This window comes from Nyctibius grandis, chromosome 3 (genome assembly GCF_013368605.1).
Source record: "Nyctibius grandis isolate bNycGra1 chromosome 3, bNycGra1.pri, whole genome shotgun sequence".
In the NCBI taxonomy this organism is placed as follows: Eukaryota; Metazoa; Chordata; class Aves; order Nyctibiiformes; family Nyctibiidae; genus Nyctibius; species Nyctibius grandis.
In genome coordinates, this window is record NC_090660.1 from 90,572,926 (window position 1) to 90,597,222 (window position 24,297).

General features: G+C 35.8%; 1 protein-coding gene across 3 annotated transcripts in view; it reads left to right on the forward strand.

The window, feature by feature from the left end:
- Positions 1-24,297, forward strand: part of CSMD3 (CUB and Sushi multiple domains 3) — a 790,297-nt gene that overhangs the window by 623,143 nt on the left and 142,857 nt on the right. For 2 of the 3 annotated variants that reach the window (XM_068397267.1, XM_068397268.1), the window contains 6 exons: positions 10,878-10,991; positions 11,659-11,754; positions 12,627-12,830; positions 15,489-15,613; positions 19,201-19,297; positions 21,320-21,424. In XM_068397267.1, coding sequence (XP_068253368.1) covers positions 10,878-10,991; positions 11,659-11,754; positions 12,627-12,830; positions 15,489-15,613; positions 19,201-19,297; positions 21,320-21,424 — 741 coding nt within the window. The remainder of the gene's footprint in view (positions 1-10,877; positions 10,992-11,658; positions 11,755-12,626; positions 12,831-15,488; positions 15,614-19,200; positions 19,298-21,319; positions 21,425-24,297) is intronic. The other variant, XM_068397269.1, reaches the window with a different exon arrangement.

The window sequence follows — 24,297 nt, forward strand, 5'->3', positions numbered from 1 at the left end:
TCTCGTGATTTTATAGATTCTTATCATATTTGCCCCTTAATGATCTCCTTTTTAGAATGAAGAATTCAAATCTGTTCAGGATGCAGAAGAGACCATTACATAATTGCTATTATCCTGCTCATCCTTCTCTATATATAATTTCACTCATGTTTTCTGCAGAGGGCAGACTAGAATGTCTATTTTGGATTTTCACATTTGTGTTATAATTGTTTGTTGTTCTCTGCTCTTGTCTTGATATGCTAATATTTTACTCCGTTTCTGTCACTATTGAGAACTGAACTGATGTTTCACAGGAATTACCTGTTATAATCTCAAGATCTCAGTCCAGGGTGGCTAATAGCTAATTCAAAGCCCATCATTGTGAATATAAAGTAGGTTTATTTTTTTCTCATGTGCAGTACTTCACAATAAATTTCATCTAATATTTTATCACTAGTCATTCATTACCATGATGTCTTTCTGTAACTTTTCAGTTAGTTCTTGCTTTTACTTTTTTTATAATTGACTGCCATCAACATATTTTGTAACAGTTACTTGAATCTTTTTAAAATAATTCAAGACTCTATTGAAAATCACAGTTCCTGACACAACCCTGCACAGCTCTGTGTTTGAAGAAAACTATGTCTACTATTGTTTTCCTAAATTTCCTAAACCATGTAAATTTTTTTCTTTTAAGCAGCATTTGCTGAAATACTTTGTTGACTGTTTTTTGGAAATTGTGAAATGAGATTCTTTTTATAGTTAACCTATGTATCATTTCCTTAAGATAAAAAGATCTAACTTGTGTCCTAAATGATTGCAGAGATTGTTGTGTAATGTAATTCTATGGAAACAGGGGATAAAAGCTTCCTAATTGATAAAATATTATAGTGATTTTTGGACAATATAGTTGTGAAGTTAAACTCATGCTAGATAAGGATGTTATTAGTCATCTTGCAGGATCACCTAGTATAAGTAGCAATAATTTATCCGATGTCATAGACATTTAAGCTCTAAAGCTTTGCCTATTGGCTTGGTAAAACAACTTCAGAAAACAGCATGTGCAAAGTGGATACGAAACAAAATTCTGTCATTATTCTGGTTTTAGTTAGGAGTATAGCATTAATCACTAATTATCACAGATTTAAGATGTGTTGTGTTAGATACCAGAAAACTACCTAATTAAAAACCATTACCAGTGACTAAAGACATACCTTAGTTTTTAAGAAGAACTACATTTAGGACTGAAATAATACAGGAAAATGTCTGCACATCTAATGATAAAAGTGTTTCAACAGGATATTTTCAAACTATGCTGTACTTTTACATCAAATAATATAGTACTTAACTTAATAGTAGGCTTTTCCATGCAACTTTTCTTCAGATAAAATAAATTCTAAATTTTTTTACTCTCACTCTAGTCAGTACTCTGGGTCTGTTCACTGACTCTCAAGTCTATTAAATAAAATACGGTTATTGCTTATAGCCATCTCTATTTGTTGACAAACTGTTCTGCTTGGGCTGTGTTATCATTTCAGCCTACTTTCCCTGGTTTAGAAATACCATTGCCAATATTTGGGAGGAAAAGGTATAGTTTTCACTCAGAGCTTTGAGACTGAAATTCTTCCAAAAAATAAAATAAGAAAAAATAGTAAGTCTTAAGCAAATGTCATAGGAAAAGAGGCCTTTATCTTTTTAAATGTAGTGTTATGATTTAAATGAAAAAAAGATAAGCCATAAAGAATTCAAAATCTTGCCAGCATGCTACAGTTATTAAAAAAAAATGTCATCTTCATCATATATGTAGTAGTGCTGTGGTGTTTTTTTTCTGTTTAGTGTATATGCTTGTATCTTGGTTTAGAATTTGTTTTTCTTCTTTATTTTTCTTCTGTACTTTTCACTAGCTTACACATGTGCTTTGTTTTCGCTCTTTTGGCCATATTATTCTTCTCTCTGTTTTTCTAAGTGTTCTTCTTGTACCCTTCTTTTATAGGTACTAAATGAAACTAAATGAAAGAACACATATGTTGGCATTGAACAGCCCAATCTGTGATGTTTGTTTGGTTTTGATATGGAACAAATCACTTACCATTTTTAATTCAGCATAAATAGAGTCAGTTTTCTGACTGAAAGTATAGTCAATGTTCTCCATACTGAACAGAATACCAAAATGGAAAATATTTGTGAAGTGTGTTTTCATTAACTGTTACTATTTTACACATTGTATGCTATAAGATTGGACAAAATTATATACAACTTTTCCTTAAAGTGGCAGTTGAATGTGATAAGAACATACATCAACAGAACAATAAGACACAACTAAGCAAAGATTAGTAAAGCATATGTGAAGTTTTTCAATGGCTAGAAACACTACTGCTTCATGCCAGTTAATGGACTAGAAACTTGTAGCACGAGTAGCTTGTCATAGTTTAATGCTTCTTGTCTTACTGATATATCAACTTATTTTGTATTGAATACTTACTGTTCATTACAATTGTTGAATCTCACTTATTGAAGGAAAACCCAGTCTAAATTACTAGCATTTGAATGGGTCATTGATTTTACATATTTTAAAGTAAATTTTGGAATAATCTTATTCTTCCACTTTCAAAAGTAATTACATATAAGAACACAAGATAAAAGATGGCATAATAGCTGTTATGAAAGGCAAATTCTCTGTCAATATATAATCAAATACTTTGATATTGATGTTGGATGAAACAGCAATATACCCTCTTCTAGACCTCTGCCTCTGTCCTTTTCACAACATATGACCTTATTTCCTTCTTTATTAAAAAAAAGAACAAAACAGTATACTCTGGAGGAAATGAATGTTTTATATTGCTGGACACGTGACGTGTTATAACATGTCAGCTTGCGCATAGATAAAAATACACCTGTTCATTTAAGACACATTTATTCATTTTTTTATTCAGTGGCATATAATTTCCGGTGTTCAGTTTTTAGTCAAGTTTTTAAAAATTTCTCTGTAAGACAACAGGAAGAATAAATTTTGTCTGTAAGGTCAAAAAATTATGGATGAGGTTCATCTCAGCTTTCTTCAGCCATTTAAAAATTGAACATCTAGTTTTCCCTAATTGTCCAGGTTCCCAGTCTAGTTAATGGAGAAAGATAGGCCCCTCTGAGCATGATTCATTCCACTTCAGGAAAAATTTAAAGAAATAAACTCCAAAAAACTATCTAACTTTTAGATAGCTTAGGTAAAATGAGATAAATTCAACACTTTAGGTGTACAATCAATCTTAAGAGTTTTAAAGATGGTCAAAAAAGTAAGATACATTTTTTGTCTGTAGAGGTAAATAAACCAGTGTTACCTGTTTAAAAAAATAATAATAATAGATGCTTGAATTTCAGTTTAGTCAAACTGAAACAAATCAATATGGAAAAAAGAAGGTGGTATGGTGTGATGTTTCTTTCAAGGTTCTTTATTACATAACAGATGGAACATAGTAGTATTATTATTTAATATTATTGCAAACAGTATATACTATAATTAATATAATATAGTATAATATGATAAGATATGATACAATATACATAGTATTTAAAATAAGATGTATTTTTTTAACTATTTTTCCTCTACTATTGTGCTTTGCAGATCCAGGTTTCACATGTATGCATAATGAGTCAGGCCAGGAGAGAGGGATGTGAGCTGCAGAAAGGAAGAAGCAGAAAGGGAGATTGAGTTTTGAAGCCTGGAGGAGAATGATAATTTATGTAATGTAATCAACTTCACTGATTTTAGGAGTAACCAATAAACATGGTAATTAGGAGAGTTCACTCCTACTCCAGCTCCAGGAAAAGGCCCGAGTCTCACTTTTCTCCCATTTTGTATGGAATTATGCCCATTTGTGGGGAAATATGCATGTATCTCTTTCTGTTCACTTTCACTTGACTTCCTCATTCTGAGATTCCAGTGTTTCTAACTGCCCCATGCCCGTCCTCAAACACATTCTTATTGTCTTTTCATGCATTCATATAAACAGTTTATTTTCTCAAACATGAGAAGATGTAGCACTTCCCATCTCCTTCTTCCTCTCGTAGTCTGGGAATGCAGGAGTACAGTAACAAGAAAGAGGACAGGCCAGCATGTTTTCAGCCAACACTTTCTTTACAGAAGAAAAACAAAGGAAGAACGGCAGAGTATGGCTTACAGCTCAGACCTAGATCTGTGCACTCCTGCTTTTTTGTGTCTTTGAGATGATAGAATGGAACAGGCATTTTCTTTGCCTTCATGCAGGGGAGGAAAACAGCACCTGAGTGCTTTAAGAACCAGAACCCTTTCGGACCTTCCTTACTGTTCCTTGTTTGCAGAGAGAATCCATTATTCTCTCTTATCCTCCCTAATCTTCTGGATGTCCTGCCAGGAAACACAGGACTCCACCTGAGAAAACAATAGCTGAGACTACCATTGGAACACTGATAGCTCACGATGAAAGGCAAATAGTTCGGTAAAAGCTTTTTCCACATACTAAGAGATTAAGAACTAGACAGTGGTGCATATCACATACATTGTGAAGAACCACACATCTATGTGTGGTTTGGAAAATCTCCACGACTTATATGTTGACTGTTGATATTAAATGTAACCTTATTCAAGTATATTTAATTTGCTAACAACAGTAAACTTGTGCTATACATATGATGATATTGAAATACAATTCCATTATATTTGAGGACTACTGTAGTTTTGTCGTACCTTTATACATTGGAAAATTTGTGTAAGGGCAATCTATAGCTTCAGTAGCTGTTGAAAATGTATATAATTATATATTTATGTGTATTATGTATGTATACATGTTCCTTTTACATTTGACAGCTTGAGCATCTTTTAATTTTCAGCTATTTCATGTTTTTTCTTTTTATATCTGATTTTTTTTTGTAATATCATTATATCAACTCCATTCAGTTTCAATTGCTCAGTCACTCTTGTTAATAATTATCTGTTGTGGATAAATAGTTCTTTACCCTTACTCATGTCAGTAAGAATACCTCTTCTAGTGGTATACACATAAACCCATCACTAGCCTTATTTCGGTGTCTAGTCTGCAGTGTACCCAAGAGGTTTATACTGTTAGACGTAATTTTTACTGCTTCCAAGTTCAGGAACACAGACAGCTGTTTTATTCTGGTATTTGCTTTGAAATTAATTGAGAGTTACCCAACAGGATACTACTAGTAGGGATTCTACTTTGTATTCACAAACAATATTTTTCCTGTTATAGTATATGCTAAAAAGTGTTAACCATTACAGAGAAATCTAACAGATATCACAAAAGGTTACTGCTACAGACACAGAGTACACTGAATGTATAGACAGTAACTGGCAGAAAACCATACGTCTGGAAATGTAGGAGAAGAAACGTTCAACAAAATGACACCTCTGCTACTATTTTCATTTAAAAACTAAATAATGATAGTAACACTGCTAACTCAGAGATAGTTATTGTTGTTAAACCGAACTATTCCGCTGAACAGTACAAGATCAGATCTTCCAATTCATATATGTGAGCTGGTCAAAATGTATTTAAGTGTTGTTACTGAAAGCAATATTCCTATATGCATGAATTTTGTAAGATCATCTCTTAGAATGTCATCTTCCAGTTTTCCCTTCAAAAACCTTCACAGTGATTACTGAACAATTTCTCTTCAAAGAGATCAACATACATTCAAGTTATCTTACAATTTTACTGGACATTTTTCTCAAGCAGAAGAGGGTGAATATCAGTTTATTTGGTGCCTATGTGAGTATAATTTATTTTAAAAATATTGAGTCAGTTCATCATTACAGTGTATTGCTAGTTCATCCTAAATACAAAGGAAAACGTCACACTTTTTTCTTATCTGTTGCTCGTTATGAAGCTAAATACTTAATCAAAGGGATTACCCACAGAAGAAGGCTATGTTCCAGAAGGAGGAGGCGGATATGAGTTGTATCTGTAGGTAGCCTCTGACTTTTTCAATATAGTAAAAGTAATTTTTCTCCTGTCACCATAAGTTAAGACAGCGATAGGTCATAGCAAACCTTTCTACCTTTAGTGTCTGTGAGTTTATTAAACACTCTTTCTACGATTAAGCTATTTTATGTAAAACTCTTAGCTTGCAGTACTTGAATGTTAAGCTACTTCATACAAATAAATAACAGACCTTAATTTTAAAATCCTCCTAGATTAGGATATTCTGCTGTTTATTCATGCATTTTATTTTTTCAAGGCTACTCCATGGCTAGTTCTAGATGTCTTGAAAGTGACATAAAAAGGAAATGGTAGAAGAACTCAAAAATTTAAATGTCATCCTGTTTCTCACAAAAGAAAAGAAAGTCTCTTTCCTCCTCTACTCCTCCTAAAAAAAAAAAAAAAAAAAGATGTTCTGAAACTCCTGCAATGAAAGCTAGAGTGATTGTCATCATACTAGTGTAGTCAGATCTTAATGCAGTTGTCCGATTAATTGGAGAATTCCTGTCTGTCTTATGAGAACGGGCACAAGAGTTTCTCCTATCTGATGATCATTTGATTGATGATCCTAACCTGATCAGCTGTAAAGCCTTTCTGAGTCTTTCTCATTGAGAGAGAATCTCATACAATAGTTTCCTGCTCTCTGCTTCCTGTAGCTATGCCTGAATCCTGTTTATTTAACCATGGCTTTTCTCCATTGTCATTTCTCATTTAGCTGACTGGCCGTGGTCCACCACTTCAGACTGTGAATGGGGTCTTCAGACTTTGGTGTTAAGATGCATAAGTTTACATTTCTTCTTTCTTAGTGTGTACTTATTATCTTTAATCACCACAGAGACCATTTCTCTAGTGAAAGATTTCTCTTTCCCTGTCTTTTAAAGAAGGTTGTAGCTTCTGAAAAATGTTTCTTTCTTTTTTTTTTTCCCCTCAAAAAAAATTATGGTATTATAACTCCTTTATAAGACCTGATAGGAAAGATATCACAGCTAAATCATAAGGAAAGAGAGGATGTCATCGGTGGAGCTGATGAAGAACCAGATTTTTTTTTTCACTGTGAAATCAAATTTCCATGCTGTTGTGAGCAAAACTCTCTTTTGGAAAGATTATTTAGTCTGATGACATAAATTCTGTTTGAAACTATAAGAAGTTAGCTTCTGCAGAGTAACTTCAAATTCTGAGGAAATCCTCTAACTCTGTAATCAGACCTGTGAGTATACCACAACTTTTAGACACCTGAACACCTTAAGTTTTCATTCACAATCAGAAGAAACCTATTTTAAGCACAGTAGAAAATATTTATCTCAAGCTCAATTTAAAATTATCATTTGTAACAAAGGGGTTGCTTTCTCTGGTTTTTGGTTTGTTGGGCTTTTTTTCAGTTCTTCAAAAATAATTTAGCACAAGAGAAATGGTGACGTTACTGTAGAAAACGACAACCATGTTATAGCCCATGTATATCTTCCCCAGCTTGAAACAGATTTTTTTACTCCTCTTCTGAAATAGTTCCTGATTGGAGACATACATGTATGTTAAGAATTCCAGAGGTAATTTGGGCCCTATTTAAATTAATAGTGTTGATTTTCCTTTTCCTTTGTCAGTGATAATTCACAGAATCACAGAATCACAGAATGTCCTGAGTTGGAAGGAACCCACAAGGATCATTGAGTCCAACTCCTGTCTCAGCATAGGACAGCCCCAGAATTCACACCATGTGTCTGAGGGCACTGTCCAAATGCTTCTTGAATGCTCTCAGGCTTGGCACCATGACTCCTTCCCTGGGGAGCCTGTTCCAGTGCTCCACCACCGTCTGGGTGAAGAACCTTTTTCTAATATCCAACTTAAATCTGCCCTGGCATATCTTCCTGCCATTCCCTCGAGTTCTGTCACTTGTCGCCAGGGTGAAGAGGTCAGCACCTACTCCTCCAGTTCCCCTTGCGAGGAAGTTGTAGACCGCAATGAGGTCTCCCCTCAGTCTTCTCTTCTCCAAGCTGAACAGACCCAGTGACTTCGGCCGCTCCTTGTACGGTTTCCCCTCTAAACCCTTCACCATCTTTGTGGCTCTCTTCTGGACACTCTCTAGTATCTTCCTATCCTTTTTATACTGTGGCGCCCAAAACTGCACACAGTTACTAAGACCTACTGTTATAAATGCTGATTCAGTCGTGAAATGAGCATATGAGCTTCATCAGGAGGGCTTATACGAAATACATATTTCAGGTTATGTAACAACAATGCTTAAACCATTTTAGTCCCTTTGGTAATATCATAAAGGCAAGTGAGTTACATCAGTAATGGACTTGATTTTATACTACAGCTTTCTGAGTTCAATAAATCATTAGGCACACAAAATATCCCACTCATGTGAATGGGAAACCTAGGGTGAGGAAAGACAGCTCATCTTATTCCACTGATATCCATATAAGATATTCAGAGTGTTTCTTTAGCTCTGATACCTGACATAAGCATATATTTTACTCAGGCAGATATAACTTGATCAGTACAGTGTTAACGGCAATTATATGTTATTTGTAAATATTCGACTTTTGAGTTGGTTTTAATTCTGTACTGGAAAAGAAGTGACAGCAATTCAGGGATCTGTTTGGGAGAATCTGATGGTACGTGGCCCTGGAGAGATGAGAAGTCCAGGACATCCAGCTGATTTTCAGGGATCACCACCTCCAAGCTCAAGAATGGTCCATCCCTATGCTCAGGAAGTCGATCTAGAGTTGAATCTGGAAAGGGACATATGTGGAGTAACTACCAGGGGGCAACTTATTGAAACTAATTATTGGAGACACACTTATTGAGAATAGTTATATCCACATCTTACAGAACTAAGAAAGTGTCTAGGGTGGGATGTGTAAGTATGTACCATGACAGTTCCCTGGGCAAGTTGGCCTGCATTCTTAGATGTTCATACACCAAGGGAGCTTGGCGTGCTAACATTGAGAGAACGGAGGGTGGAATGGTGTGGAGATATCTGTGGCCAGGCTTTGTGTAAATGAGGCAGGTACAGGAACTCCATAGTACCTTGCAGCTGATAAATCACATAACTATTGTCAAATAAGAAATAATACCCTGTTCCACCCAGAAAGCTGGTGCCTGAGCCAGTGATTTTGGTGAAATCGTATCTTATGGATGAATTTTGCTCATTGTAATCTCATTATAATACCAAAACACACCTCCATCCCTAAAGCTATCCACCTCCTTCTGCCCCTGAGCATGCTCTCTGAATTTTTCTTAGTCTATACCTTTAAAATCGAAGTGAGAGAATTTTGCACCAAACAAAAATAAAAGTATGTATGACTAGAGTCACTCAAGCTCCACCTCAACATAGAAAATAGTATAAAATGCCTTTAAGAAAGAGGCAAGGGAGGGAAGATACTCAGCAGTGACAGAAACAATTAGCTGGATTAAGTTTATTAGTTATCTTTAGCAACACCAAAGAGACTTGATTGAAGATAAATATTATCTTAAAAATCAGCAGAGCTAGTAAAAACACCAGTGTTTAACTTCTGGAGTTTGGAAGAAAAATTGAGATAATTATCATCTCACTTATGGTTCCTCCTGAAAATGGACAAAAATCTTCAGAAATGTTTCTCAGACACTTTTTAAATTACTTTTGTTTGAATGTTTTATAAATATACCATCCAATCTTTTCCTTCATAAAAAAGGTTTTCTTTTAAAAAATTGACTTATTTTCTTCTTGAAAAGAGGGTATGATAGGATCCTGACTTGGCAAGGTCAAACTGCCTTTTTTTTTTTTAATCGGTCAAAAAAAAAGGGAAAAAAACAACAATTTGAACACTTCACATTTTTAATATACTGTTTTTAAAGCTCTAAGGGTGTGTAAATAGGAAGAAGTGTAGGTGCCTGGCTTCATCCTTCATAACAAAATATACCAGATAAAGATATTATAGAACATATGGCAAATAAATATAATCTAGTAGCAAGATATTGGAATATTTATCCCAAAATGTTAGCCTGGATAATGAACCAGAATTGGTTTTCTTTCTCCTTATAGGAGTTCCAGTACCTACAAATGTCTAGCTACTTCCACCTTTTTACCTTTATTCTCCTTAAGCCATTTTCCCCTCCATTGATAGTAATGGTGATAAAATTAGGATGTAAATGTTTTGTAGGTACTAGGGCCAGAATTAATCGAAAAAATTATTTTTCCTTTTCACTGTTTAGTTATATTGAAAGTACAAACACCTGTGAGGTGAATGTGCTGCACAGACCTTTGAACTTAAGTGTAAAAATAACATTCTTGAATTGAGTTGTTCTACTAGCATGACTTTAAAAAATAATAATTTTTGTGATTCAGTATATATATTCTGAAAAGTGTTTGTTGCTTTGATCAGTTGCTCAATTATTTTGCAAAGGTAAAGATGCACTGAATGTTAATGTTCTTAAGAAAAATGAAACATTCCAAGGTAAGTAAAACTTGCAGAGGCTTACCTACAAAATTAATTAATAAAACACAATATATAGCAATATGCCTATCATTATAAAGGAGGATATTGCACTGGCAATTTAGATGTGTGTTGGGTCGGGGAGAGCAAAGAATTTGAAGTATATTCACCAGCAGAACAATGGTTTTGTTTTCTCATTACTAGAATATTTTAACGAGTGTATGTATGGCTTGTGTACCTTAATTGCCTCTTTTATAAATACAGAATTACATTTTTATCCATTTACTACTGTAATGGTATGAAAAAAAAAAAATAAACACCAGGACAGCTAATCAAGTGATCAGAAAAAACCCAATCAATAAATACAATTTTTTATTTAAATATTTTTTAAACAATGTATTAATGTATATTTTGTTCTCTTCTTTTTGTTTTGTTTTTCCTTTCTCATTCTGTCCCCTTTTATTTGGCCATTGGTGCCTCTGGCATTTTCTCTTTCCTTTTTGTTCAGTGGTTTTTGGTCAGTTTGTATTTTTTCAGACATCACTCCATGATGTAGTTGAAATATATGATGGCCCAACTCTGCAGTCATCTTTGTTATCCTCTCTCTCAGGATCTCATTCAGGTATCTCTTAATTGAACTGTCATTAAACTGTTATTTTTTTTTATGAACCTAGAAAGTTAGTGTAGTCAGAAAAAAAAGAAAAATATTATGATTGTCATATTTTCTTAGATAAAATTCAGGCAAATATATGAAATCAGGATTTTGAACTAAAAGCCTAATCACTCAAAACTATTTGTGTTAATGAATAAAAGGAAGTAAAATTGAATGTATTTTCTTTAGATTTTTTTTCTTCTGATATTTAGCTATTATAGGTGAGTGTTTCGGGCTTCTTATTCTGTGCCTTTATGACTTTAATCTAGTAAGCAATCTGAAATGGGATTATATGTTTAAAAGGGAAAGCAGCGTCTATTTGTAGCAAAGTAAAACTGTATAGATTATGTGCATGTTGACTCAATTTAAACATGTATGGGGCTTGGTTTTTTTTTTGGTAAAGGAAAAAAATGACAAATATTCCTAATAACTGAGATGAGTTTTAGTCTCCCTTTTCTAGAACAACATAGTACTGCCAACATAAAATACTGAAATTGCATATATCTTGCAAAGTTTACTGAAGCAGAAAAGGGTTTGGGGAGGGTTATTTCTAGCTGCAAAGATGTTGACAGATTTTTTGAATGCTTCTTTAGTAAAAAGTTGTTATGATAGCTTTGTATTTGCTTTGCTTGAGTAGGTGAATCCCTTCCATTGAGCTCAGGTAACCAGATCACGGTTAGATTTACTTCAGTTGGACCAATAACAGCTAAAGGATTTCATTTTGTTTATCAAGGTGAGACACCCTGGAAAAATGTGTACATTTATTCTTTTCATCACAAAGCATAAATCATCAGGGAGGATCAGACTGAGAAAGCAGAGAAAGTAATAGCCTGTTAACAATATAATAAGTTTCACTATTTCTGCACATTTTGAAAAATATTTTGGACCATTCTTTTATCTGTCTTAAAGCTTAAATTAGATATTGAAGAAGCATAAGAGAGGTTCCAAATTTAAGAATACAGTTATACAAAGCAGCTGTTTCTGTTTGCTAATCTGGCTGACTAGTGTCAGATCCATCTGGCTGCTCAAGCTGGTTTATCTCTCAATTCAAATATAAATAACTGTAAATGTCATTACCTGTGGGTGAATCAGTGATCTTACTGTTATTAAGATACTTCTCTTGGTTTATATTTGCCTTTTTATGGGTCAAAAGCAGAAATGGTTATACATCAATACCTGCAACTGCAATTCATTCTTTCATTAAAGTTAAATCCTAATCTAACAGTCAGAATACACATTTAGAAACCCATAGGAATAAATGTAAATATCTATCTGATGCAGAAATATTATTTTGAAACCATGTATTACTGGAATATTTCATAATAATATTTATTTTCAGTGCCATTTTAGACAGGTTTCAGTGTGGATTTCATACATTGCTTTTAATCTTGGCAAGGATCTCAATGCTGTGCTCTTCTAAATAGTAACTCAAACATCAAAGTATGCAATCTGTATCGTGATGATTCATTTGGGGATTATGAAAATGTTCTTAACTGGCAAATAACTGAATGTGACTTCCAATCATTTTGAATATTGGGGGTTCAAAATCTGTATTCCTCCACCAAACCTAAAATTAAGAATCCACATTTGTTTGTATGTTTGCAGCCGTTCCAAGAACAAGTGCAACACAATGTAGCTCTGTGCCTGAACCGAGATTTGGAAAAAGGATTGGAAATGAATTTGCAGTTGGGTCATTGGTTCTTTTTGAGTGCAATCCAGGCTACATCCTCCATGGGTCAACAGCAATTAGATGTGATACAGTACCAAATGCATTGGCACAGTGGAATGATTCACTCCCTACATGTGTTGGTGAGTTCTTCAGGCTTTTTAATAGAACTAATTACTGCCTAAAGAGTAGACCATTCCCTCCAGCTGAATGTGTTTCTTCTTTGTCATCTGTACAGTATTTTATTCTTGCTTAGCTTTATTCACTTTCTTCTCCATTCAAGGTTAAGATTTTATAGCTCCTTCTATTCTAACCTTGCTGTGACATTTCACAAGTTTCATGAACATACTCTGCTGCTATAAATTATATACTAGCTTCTTTTACATTAACATCAGTGTCACTCCTTGGCTGTCCCTTAATCAAGACTCAGAAATATCAGTTTGTGCCCTGACTGCTTGCAAGACTAAGATGCTCTCACCTTGCTGATCTCAAACAAGATATTGCAAACTATTAGAAAGAACGTTACTATATTAGAGATTTAGAAATAGTTACGCTAACATTTCATTGTTTGTCAGGAAAAAAGCAGTAAGTTTTCAGATCAAAAATACACTTTGTCTGGTTCTAGTCATACTAGATTAAATTCCCAAAATTAAATGCTTAAATTAATATGCATCCATTTATAAAGCTGATTTGCACCAGTTGAAAATCTGGTAATTGTATCGAAAAGTCCCACAGTAAAGAGATAAGATTCTAATGGTACATTTTTCCATAGGTTTCTGTCAAGGGCAAATATAGTACATTTACATACTAAGTTTTATTAGAGTTTGGCTTGGTTTTTTATATGGAAAAAATCAGTTGTTTATCAATGAATGAATATTGGTTATCATTTGCAGTTGCTTTTGCAACGCCATCAAACTTTTACACCTTAACTTATGTTGCAGTACTGACTGCATTATACATTAATTTTGTGCAAATTGAATACATTGAAAACTATTAATTTTGAGGGTGAAGACATCAGAAGAGCTGCGTTCCCAACCAAAACAACGAATAGATATATGAGTTAAAGTTACTTTACTTTTCTTGACAGAGAACAGTTTTTTTATAAAAATGATCCTAACCAATTGCAAAAACTGCATCATGATATTGACCCAGTACATAAGCAGAGTTTTAGATGAGTGGAGGAAAGGAAAATAGAGAATACTTTTTCATTATGTTGATTTGAATCTTCTGTGTTAATCAGCTGATGGTGCATGGTAGAGTCTGAGGGGTTTTCAGAAAAATAAAATATTTTCTCCAAAACAGTAAAACCTTGATAGATATCAAGATAGATATCTTGATAGGTATCACTAGGGTAATATTAATAAAATATTATTAACCAGCTATTATACACAAATAATGTTTATTTAGACTGTTTCAAGCATAGGTAGAGATCCACAATCTATATATCAATAATAAGCTGAAGTACCTATCTATATTTCATTTATTCTCAGTGATAACAGTTTAATGGTTGGAACTAGATGATCTTTAAGGTCCCTTCCAAACGACACCGTTCTGTGTTTCTATAATCAGTAGAGTTGTACTTTTTACCCCCTTCAAATGTTTTCCCTTTGTTTCACAGACATAACAAGTCAACAAAGTGTTGAAAGAATTATTTTGGCTATTGATCACAATATATTATTGATATTTTAATACATGATTTAGTCTGTGGAAGAGAAAGCTATCTGTCTCTAAGCAAGTTGAACCAAGAAAGGGTGACAGGCCACCTTATGTGTGAAAATCACTGTGCCAATAAAGGTGATAAAATATATATGAGTTTAAAATTGCATTGAACTAAGTTAGTTTAATAATTAAAGACATGACCATATTAAATTGCCTTAACTCTAGTGAATGCTTGAATATTTCCTTACAGATAGTAGACATCAATCATTCTATTTGTTCATCCTTTTATGAGTAATTATTTAAACACTTTAAGTGACACTGACCTTTAGTTTATCCATGTAGTTCCCACAGATCTATCAATTATATGCCACACAAAATGTAGCTACAGTATTCATTATTAAGATAAGTTGCATTCTCCTACATATTTTCTAAATCCTCATATTTGTATTTAATGAAATCCATTCAGAAATTAGTAGTGTTGCATAGAAGTGATACATTATCTTCTAATGGTTTTGATAAACCATCTCATCAATCTTTTCCTTCGACTTCTTAAATACCAACACAATATCTGTATCCAGGTTCAGCTGTAATATTCTTTGTCCCAGCTAGAGCATCTAATGATCTAGACAAGATACATTGAAGTTGAACATTCAGAAGAGAAACTTGGTGGTACTGCATGACTCTGTCCTATTTCATGCATAACACTTCTATTAATCCATGGGCATGGATATGATGAGTGCACTCTTGCAAGCATTTAGCAATTTTTTTACTAATGTGATAGACCCATAATCTGTAATGGGATAACTCACAAAAGCAAAGAGAACAGTCAAGCAATTGAGACTGCTGCTATTAATTATTCAGACAACAACAAAGTAGCAATATTAAGAAAGAATGTATCTTTTTTCAACACATTTTTATCTTTTATACTAATGCAATACATAACTGTTCAAACTTCATCCTTAACCCCTAAAAAGGGGGATTGAGATTTTATTATCCTGAGGCAAATATAAATTTTTTAATGTAGCATAAATTTACAAAAGTTTACAGCCATGGTATGCTGAACATTGTGTAAGCTTTTATAATAACTTTTCTCACTTCTGAAGCTTCATACTTCTTTTCTTGCCTCGTGCATTTCTTTTCAGTGCCCTGTGGTGGAATTTTAACAAAGCGCAAAGGGACTATTTTGTCTCCTGGTTACCCTGAGCCTTATGACAATAATCTGAATTGTGTGTGGAAGATCACAGTACCAGAGGGAGCTGGGATTCAAGTAAGTATTCCTGCTATTTGCGTGTTATCGTCATGTTTAAAACTGTTTTTCCTGATGCAAGTGCATGAAAAGATAATTTATTCATACATTTTTATATCACTAATGATTCTCACAATGGAATTTATTGCACATCTTTGTATTCACAGTTGTTAAAAGTTATGAAATTTATGAAAGTCTTAAAAGATACACTTTTAACTTTTTACTTAGAAAAAAAATTACCAATAATTTAAGGTGTGTTATTTCAATAGGTCAGTGACTCCATGTAAGCCAGAGGAAATAGAGAGGCTTTCTTGTAAAATTTTTTTTTTCTCTCCCAAAATGGATAAATCTCCTCTAACAGAGAGAAATTAAGTGGGTTACTTCCATGGACAAGTTATATATATTTTCCTAGAAACTCTGTTATTTACTCCAGAGTTATGGAAGTTCATTGTGATATAAAGATGCTTCAGTGTGTTTCAACATGAGATGGGAATTAGTCCTTTAATATATTGTCAGAATTCTCATTTACTAAAATTTATATTAAGAAGTGCATGGAACACACAACAGAAAAGTATCCATTAAGCTAAGTCATGTGTATCTCACTCTTTAGAGTTCACTAAAGAAACTGACAGAAATCTGGTTATTGGAAAGGCAGCTGATTTTAATAAATTTGGACTTAAACCATCATCTGATTAAATTCCTAGCAAAACTCATATCAAGCAACCATGGTAGCAAGTTTTCTATGTCTACCCTTGGTTCAAAATATAACTACTGTAGAAAATTAATAAAGACATCAGTTCCTGTAGGTAAAAATTTAATAATAAAAATCAGGAAAACTATTGTGGACAATTTATTAAAGCTTTTTACTAAATCACATCACAGAACTTTTAAGGTATTCTACTATGTCAAGAAAAGTTTTAAAAATAGTATGAGTTTATACTTTGCTACTTTATAAGTGTTCAGAAAAATCTATTTTTTGCTTTAAATAACTAAAAATACTTAAGAAATATGTAAAAACTTTACAGAAGAACACAGATATCATCACAAATACAACCTGAGTCCATACATGATAACATTTATGAGTTCAATTTTGAAAGCCACCACTGTCCATTAACAATAGTATTTAATCACTCAAATCAGTTTTGAGATTGGTTTTGAGGAACACTACTTGATTTAAACAGTTGACTAAGTTAGGATACTTTGTTCTATGTATTTCTTATACAATCAGTAATGAAGTTAAACACTAGGAAGGTAGTTCAGAGGATTTTAATTAGGCATTAATTGGCATCCTGACTTAGGCAGTCATTGTTGCATTTTGGAAGTGTTTATCTCTTATCACAGACTGCATTAGGTGATTAAATTACTAATTTTGATTTCAAGTTAGGTGGCTAATCTGCATGATATTCTTTTGCTCCAGAGTTGTAATAAAAAGATATATTTACTGTTTCCTTTTTTCCTACTTCTCCTGAGTTTTTTTCCTGAGCTAGAAAATACCATCCTTCCTTTCTATTATGTCACTGAATAAGTTATTAATTTATACTTGTATAAATGTGATGACAACAGGGCAGTTTCATGGCAATACCTGTATGATTGTAATTAGATCTGTAGAATGTTTAATATTGTCACCGAAGCAGGACAGTCATGAAGTGTAATATTCATGCTTAACCTTTTGAATCCTGTCTCATTTTCAGGGCTAGGTCTGAGGAAGATGAAGTCCCTGATATAGTAAACTGAATACAGCTGATAGAGGATCAGTAAGACAGAGCATACATCAGAAATCATCAAAGAATTTCACTGCATTATTTTTCACAACTGAGCTTAGCTTTATATCTACTAATGACAAAAAATGGTATCAGAATTGTTTTGGACTTGATTTTTTCACTTCATAGGAAAGAAAAAAATTGAATATACATCTATAAAAATGTAATTATTACTGTGAAAATCAGCTACCTGAGGCAACATTCGAAAACTTGGGTGACTGATTTTGTCCAGCCTGAGAATACATGCAAATGCGGATATTGAAGATACTGTGATAGATATTGCTTTTGTGTTTATGTAAATGCATAAAATATCTGGACATTTTTCCTGACCAATATTTATTCCCTCAAAGTGGCAAAGACACTTTACCAGCTTTAAAGGAGATGAAAATAATATATCACCAATGCATATTCCTCTGTGAAATGTATAGATGGAATTTTAACCTATTTAGGTATAACAGCTATCAATGCATATGGTTATGTTGGTGAATTTGCTGAAACAGTGTGATCAGATGTAAATGCTGAGTTGTTTCATATCAAATTGAAAAGCAGACATTTAAAAGTAGATTTAAGTAAATATGAAGAGTGTGTACTAAAAGCCTCTCTTCAGGCACCTAACTTAAATACTTTATATTAGTAAGTTAATCTACCATGGTTCCTTATAAAGTCAGAGGAGAAGGGCACCTCGAGTAGATAATTCAAAACATCTAATACAGACTCTGGCTCTGAATCACTGCCTGAAGGTATATCTGTCTGTTTATTGACTACATGAGGAGGTTAGGGCAACTAGCATCAGTTGCACTAAAATAGATAGATATATCCTCCCTCTTGCAATCTATCTGCTTACCACTTTGCATTTCCTTATGAGTGGAAGGGTGTAGTACGGGGAAAACCGGGGGAGGCGCGCTCGCGGGTGCTGGGGATCGGTCCGGAGTAAGCTACTTGATCTCAATGTGAGTATGGAAGCTTCTCGTTTATTAACAAAGAAAGCAGTGGTTATATAGACTATGCATATGTTAATCATGCGCCCCGATCGCACTTGTGATTGGTCCATAGGTTTACATATTCAGAGCCGTGACCGCCCCCTCCCCTCCCGGACGTAGTTTTGCTTCCCGCGAAGCAGGCACCACGAGGTTCTTTGTTCTGCTCCGTGCAAGGGGAGTGCAAGGTCGCTAGCTCTGGGCTTAACCCTTGCTCAAAGCCTGGGTTGCTCAGACTGCTCGGTGACTGACACAGGATCGTGCCCCTTCTCACTCAACCAAACCTCTACAATAGGGATGTTGTCACCTCTGGAAGGAATGAACTGAATGTTCTGCCTTTTACTTGTAGCACGCTAGTGACTTCTCCTGCTCAGGAGATGAGTCAATGATGAAGCTAACCAAACACAGGAGGCTGCTCTTACCTGGAGGCAGAATTGAACATGGCAAGATAGATGAAGCAGCATGAATCATTGTGGGACTGGTTTTTGCCCTGGATAAACTAGAGAGAATCACAAAGATACTGCAGTAATTGATGATACCATGTTTTGTCTTCACCTCAATGTCCTCCCAATGAGGGAATCATATTCTATAGCCAGATGATTTTCATGGTTGTATGACTCTTGTCAGAGGTAATATGTGGTTGTCACTAAGGGTCATAGGATTTAGAAGTCTGAATTGCCAATGAAATACAAAAAAAAGTTGCAATGCAATTTTATTCACTTACTGATGATTTTCCATTTTCTTTGACAATGAGAGCAAGACACAACTTTTCATGACTGAAAGGAACAGAGGCTACAATTTACAGTTGTCTTTCTGCTTGAATACAGAGGGGAAGAAGTTTATGTTCTTTGCCTCACATTTTTCTTTATAGGTGCAAGTGGTGAGTTTTGCCACAGAACACAATTGGGATTCCTTAGACTTTTACGATGGTGCTGACAACAATGCTCCAAGGCTTGGAAGTTATTCAGGTGACTGAGAAGATTTTACAATAAAAATGTTTCACAGATTCAAATCTTTATTGTAAACACACAGCTCTTTCTAGTTCTTTTTTCTGTGTGTGTGTGTGGTTTTTTTTCTTCTATAATCAACAAAAAGTAGTATTCTTTCTGTTTTAATCAGTCATCTCTTAGCAGACTTTCACAAAGCTGAATAATTGAAAATATTAGAAATGAAATAACATTCAGAGGCGCCCAAACTAGTTATCTATTAGTCTCCTTTTTTACCCAGTCTTATAGCAGGGTCCAGAAATACAGACCTCTAAAAGAGATGCTTCTTGAGATTGTACATGACTAAAGGATGCATTCTTTATCCTTATTTTAGATAAAGGCGACAGTTCTGTTTGCCTTTTTCTTGTTTCGTTTTGTTTTCCTTTATTCTACTTCATTCATGTGTACGGAATGAGATCACAGACAATAAGATTGTTGTCTTGTCTTGTGCTGAAACACAAATAAATAACCAATCCCATTTCTAAGAATAGCCTTACAAAATATGTTCAGAGCTGCTTGATATATTTGGCTGTTGCATTTAAAGTTATTCCAGTTACAGGATTTGCACTTGCTTTTGTGAAAACCCTAGTGAATATTTCTCCTTTTGTGGATAAAAGCATGTAAAATTCAGGCGTATGCTTCGCTGGGTAAAAAACTGGCTGGATGGCTGAACCCATTGTGGTGAATTCACCATTGTGGTGAATGGAATCAAAACCAGTTGGCAGCTGGTCACAAGTGGTGCTCGCTAGGGCTCAGTATTGAGACCAGTTCTCTTTGATATCTTCATCAATGATTTGGATGAGAGGATCGAGTGCACCCTCAGTAAGTTTGCAGATGACACCAAGTTGGGCAGGAGTGTTGATCTGCTTGAGGGTAGGAAGGCTCTGCAAAGGGATCTCAACAGGCCGGATCAATGGGCTGAGACCTACTGTATGAGATTCAACAAGGCTAAGTGTCGGGTCCTGCACTTGGGGCACAACAACCCCATGCAATGCTACAGGCTTGGGGAAGAGTGGCTGGAAAGCTGCCTGGTGCAAAAGGACCTGGGGGTGTTGACCAATGGCTGGCTGAATATGAGCCAGCAGTGTGCCCAGATGGCCAAGAAGGCCGACAGCATTTCTGGTTTGTATCAGAGATAGTGTGGCCAGCAGGACTAGGGAAGTAATTGTCCCCCTGTACTCAGCACTGGTGAGGCCACACCTCGAATACCGTGTTCAGTTTTGGGCCCCTCACTGCAAGAAAGACATTGAGGTGCTGGAGAGAGTTCAAAGAAGGGCAACAAAGCTGGGGAAGGGTCTAGAGCACAAGTCTTATGAGAAGGGGCTGAAGGAACTGGGATTGTTTAGTCTGGAGAAAAGGAGGCTCAGGGGAGACCTTATTGCTCTCTACAACTACCTGAAAGGAGGTTGTAGCAAAGTGGGTGTCAGTCTCTTCTCCCAACTAACAAGTGATAGGACAAGAGGAAATGGCCTCACGTTGTGCCAGGGGAGGTTTAGATTGGATACTAGGAAAAATTTCTTCACCGAAATGGTTGTCAAGCACTGGAACAGGCTGCCCAGGGAAGTGGTTGAATGACCATCCCTGGAGGTATTTAAAAGATGTGGAGATGTGTTGCTTAGGGACATGGTTTAGTAGTGGACTTGGCAGTGTTAGGTTAACATTTGGACTCAATGATCTTAACTGTCTTTTCCAATCTAAATGATTCTATGATTCTATGATAATATAAATTTATATTAGACCCTGCTTCCCTGAGTGCCTACAGTTCATTTCTCTGATATTGCGGTGCACTGAAAATGTAATAAAACTTTTATAGGTACAGATATTTGATAACATCCATCATGACAAAATATGGTGGAGTTCATTATGCGACCTTTCTCTCCCCCTCTCCCATTCTCTCTCCCTGCTTTCCCTCTTTCTCTCCTTTTGTACACGTACACACTCTTCTATGTAGGTATTTAGTTCAGTTTCTATGCATTTCAATAATATTTTGATTTCTCTTTTCAGGAATAACCATACCTCCACTTCTCAACAGCACATCAAATAATCTGTACCTAAATTTTCAGTCTGATATCAGTGTTTCAGCTGCTGGATTTCATCTTAAGTACACAGGTAATGCAGAAATGTTCAGTTAATTAAGAGTGATTGCTGGTTCCAGCATCAGAAGTACCTAAACTGTATGAAAGAGGAATATTAATTTCTATGGCACATAATGAGCTACATACTGTTACTTCAAAATCATTGGTATAATTCTCATTTAATTCCAAGGGAGCAAGATCAGGCCTGAAACCTGTACTCTAAGGACTGGGAAGTTTACTTTGTCTTGCTTTAACCTTTAATACTTTCTGAAAAGCTTTTATGAACATACTGCATCCAGGAGTAAATGCAAATATGGTCATGTGACAAACCCAATACCAAGTTATAACATATTTATATAATTGTTGCAGGCAAAACCGGCATACTGATTTAGGTGATTTCAATTTAACTTCTTTGCCAATTGACAATTAATTACTGATTCTGGTATTGAACAAAAATAATAACAAACAAACCCTTAGGAAAAACTCTCCTGCTTCCCTCTGGACACCTCCCCACACACACTTTTTAGTTCTCCAGTGCCCTTGCCACACACTACACACTGTCCCTTTGGTTAGGCAAGGGCAGTGCAGCAGATTGGGTCAGTGTCCTGAGGTTCCTGTGGTCCCTTCAGGGTCCCACCTCTCAGTGCCTGCTTGAGTGGACACTCAGGCTCAAGCCTGTGCTCAGCCAGCTGCTTTGGCTGCAGCCTCTGCCTACTCACGCTGTTCTCTCTGTCCTCCTCCAGTGAGGTCTCCTCTCCCCTCCTGCTCTGGCCTTGTTGTTCTTTTTCTTGATGCTTACAACACCTTATTAAATATGTTTTCACAGAGGAACATCTGAGTGGTTCAGAGGCACCACAAAATCCTCTGATGGGTGCAGCTGTGTCCTGCGGTGGGTCCATTGGACCAGCTGGAGCTGGCTGGAACCAGCTATGTCCAGAACAGCCCCTGATGTCTTCCCACAGATGCCACCCCTGCAGCCCCACATCCCACCCGCCCACACCAAAATGTGCAAATTATGCCCAATACAATAATACATGTACTATTTTATATATATGTATAGGACATGAAAATTAATCACTCTGAGTGAAAATGAAAGAATGAATAAACTGAAAATAGCAGCTGTGCTGCTTAACTAACTGACAAATGCCCACACGTTGATGAGAACACAGCAGAACTATTTCAAAATTTTTTATCGTTGCTGAATACCTCACCAACGGAAAAGGCTATAATTATAAACACTTTCTGTCTGAATGAGATTACCTTAGCTGACTGACACAAATTCTGGCAATCACTGATATTTTGTTGCAGATTTTTTTTTCTTCCCTGCTCTGTAGCTCCCTCTGCTCGTGTTGATTCTGGTGTCGGATCTGCATAATTGTGTCACATTTATTTCTTGTCAGTTTTACAGTATGCAAATCTCATACTCTGGTTGCCTGATTATCCAGCCAGAGAACATGGCCTTGCAAAATTGCTGCCTGATCGCTTGTCTATAGCTAAACATTAATTATAGGTTAGAATTATGCTGCCATTTCCTTGAAATGCAGATACTCTCTCAACTGCTTAAAACTTCAGATGGGAAAAAACTGCAGGAAGTTATGAACACGAAGTAAAATGAGACTGAATCCAATAAGAGTGAAAATGTATCTGTGTATTTCTATGTATCCAAATAACTGAAATGTGTACTGTACTGCCAGTACACAACTTTCACCTCTAAATAAAGAATTAGCAGTATATCATTTAAAGTATTGGTCCATGCCAAGAACAACAGCTATATATGTGTGTGTGGATTTATACAAGGGTGCATGTGTGCATCTGTGCATATGTAATATGTTTTCTGTGTGAGTATATAAACCCAAAATATATGCTGAAAATTTGTGAATCAGGAAAGAATATTGGTGTCCCTTAGTAGATGCCCAATTAACCAGTAGCTCAGTGAAATATGTTATTTTATAAGAATAATGATTCATTAAATTTTCATGCACAGGTGATAGAGATATGTGATTAAAGCATCATATAGACTTTGGGACTGAGTGAGGAAGTTGCAAAACAATGTCCAAACCTGTAATCCTTGTTGGAAAAAAGTGTGTTCGGACGGGGGGTTATGATCTAGGGGCAATTAGAGAGACTTGGCGGGACAACTCGCATGACTGGAATGTGGTCATGGATGGCTATGTCCTGTTCAGGAAAGACAGGCCACTAAGGAGAGGTGGTGGAGTTGCTCTTTACGTGAGTGAGCAACTAGAATGTATTGAGTTCTATCCAGGGGCAGATCAGGAGCGAGTTGAGAGTTTGTGGGTATGAATTAAGGGGCAGGCTGGCAGGGGCGATACTGTTGTGGGTGTCTATTACAGGCCACCGGATCAGGATGAGGAGCTTGATGAGGCCTTCTACAGGCAGCTGAGAGCAGTCTCACAATTAGAGAGCCTGGTTGTTGTGGGGGATTTCAACTACCCTGATATTTGCTGGAAGGACTACTCAGCCAGCCATCCTCAGTCCAGGAGGTTCCTCCAGTGCATTGATGATAACTTTCTGATGCAAATGGTGGATGAGCCTACTAGGAGAGGAGCATTGCTGGATCTTGTTCTCACTAAAAAGGAGGGTCTGGTTGAAGAGGTGAAGGTTGAGGGCAGCCTTGGTTGTAGTGACCATGAGATGGTGGAGTTCAGGATCTCATGTGGCAGGAACAGAATCGCTAGCAGAATCACAACCCTGGACTTCAGTAGGGCCAACTTTGGCCTTTTCAAGCAATTGCTAGGGGAAATCCCATGGGACAGGGTACTAGAAGGTAAGGGGGCCCAAGATAGTTGGTTAGCATTCAAGGACTGCTTCTTCCGAGCTCAAGATCAGAGCATCCCAACAGGTAGGAAGTCGAGAAAGGGTAGCAAGAGACCTGCATGGTTAAGCAGG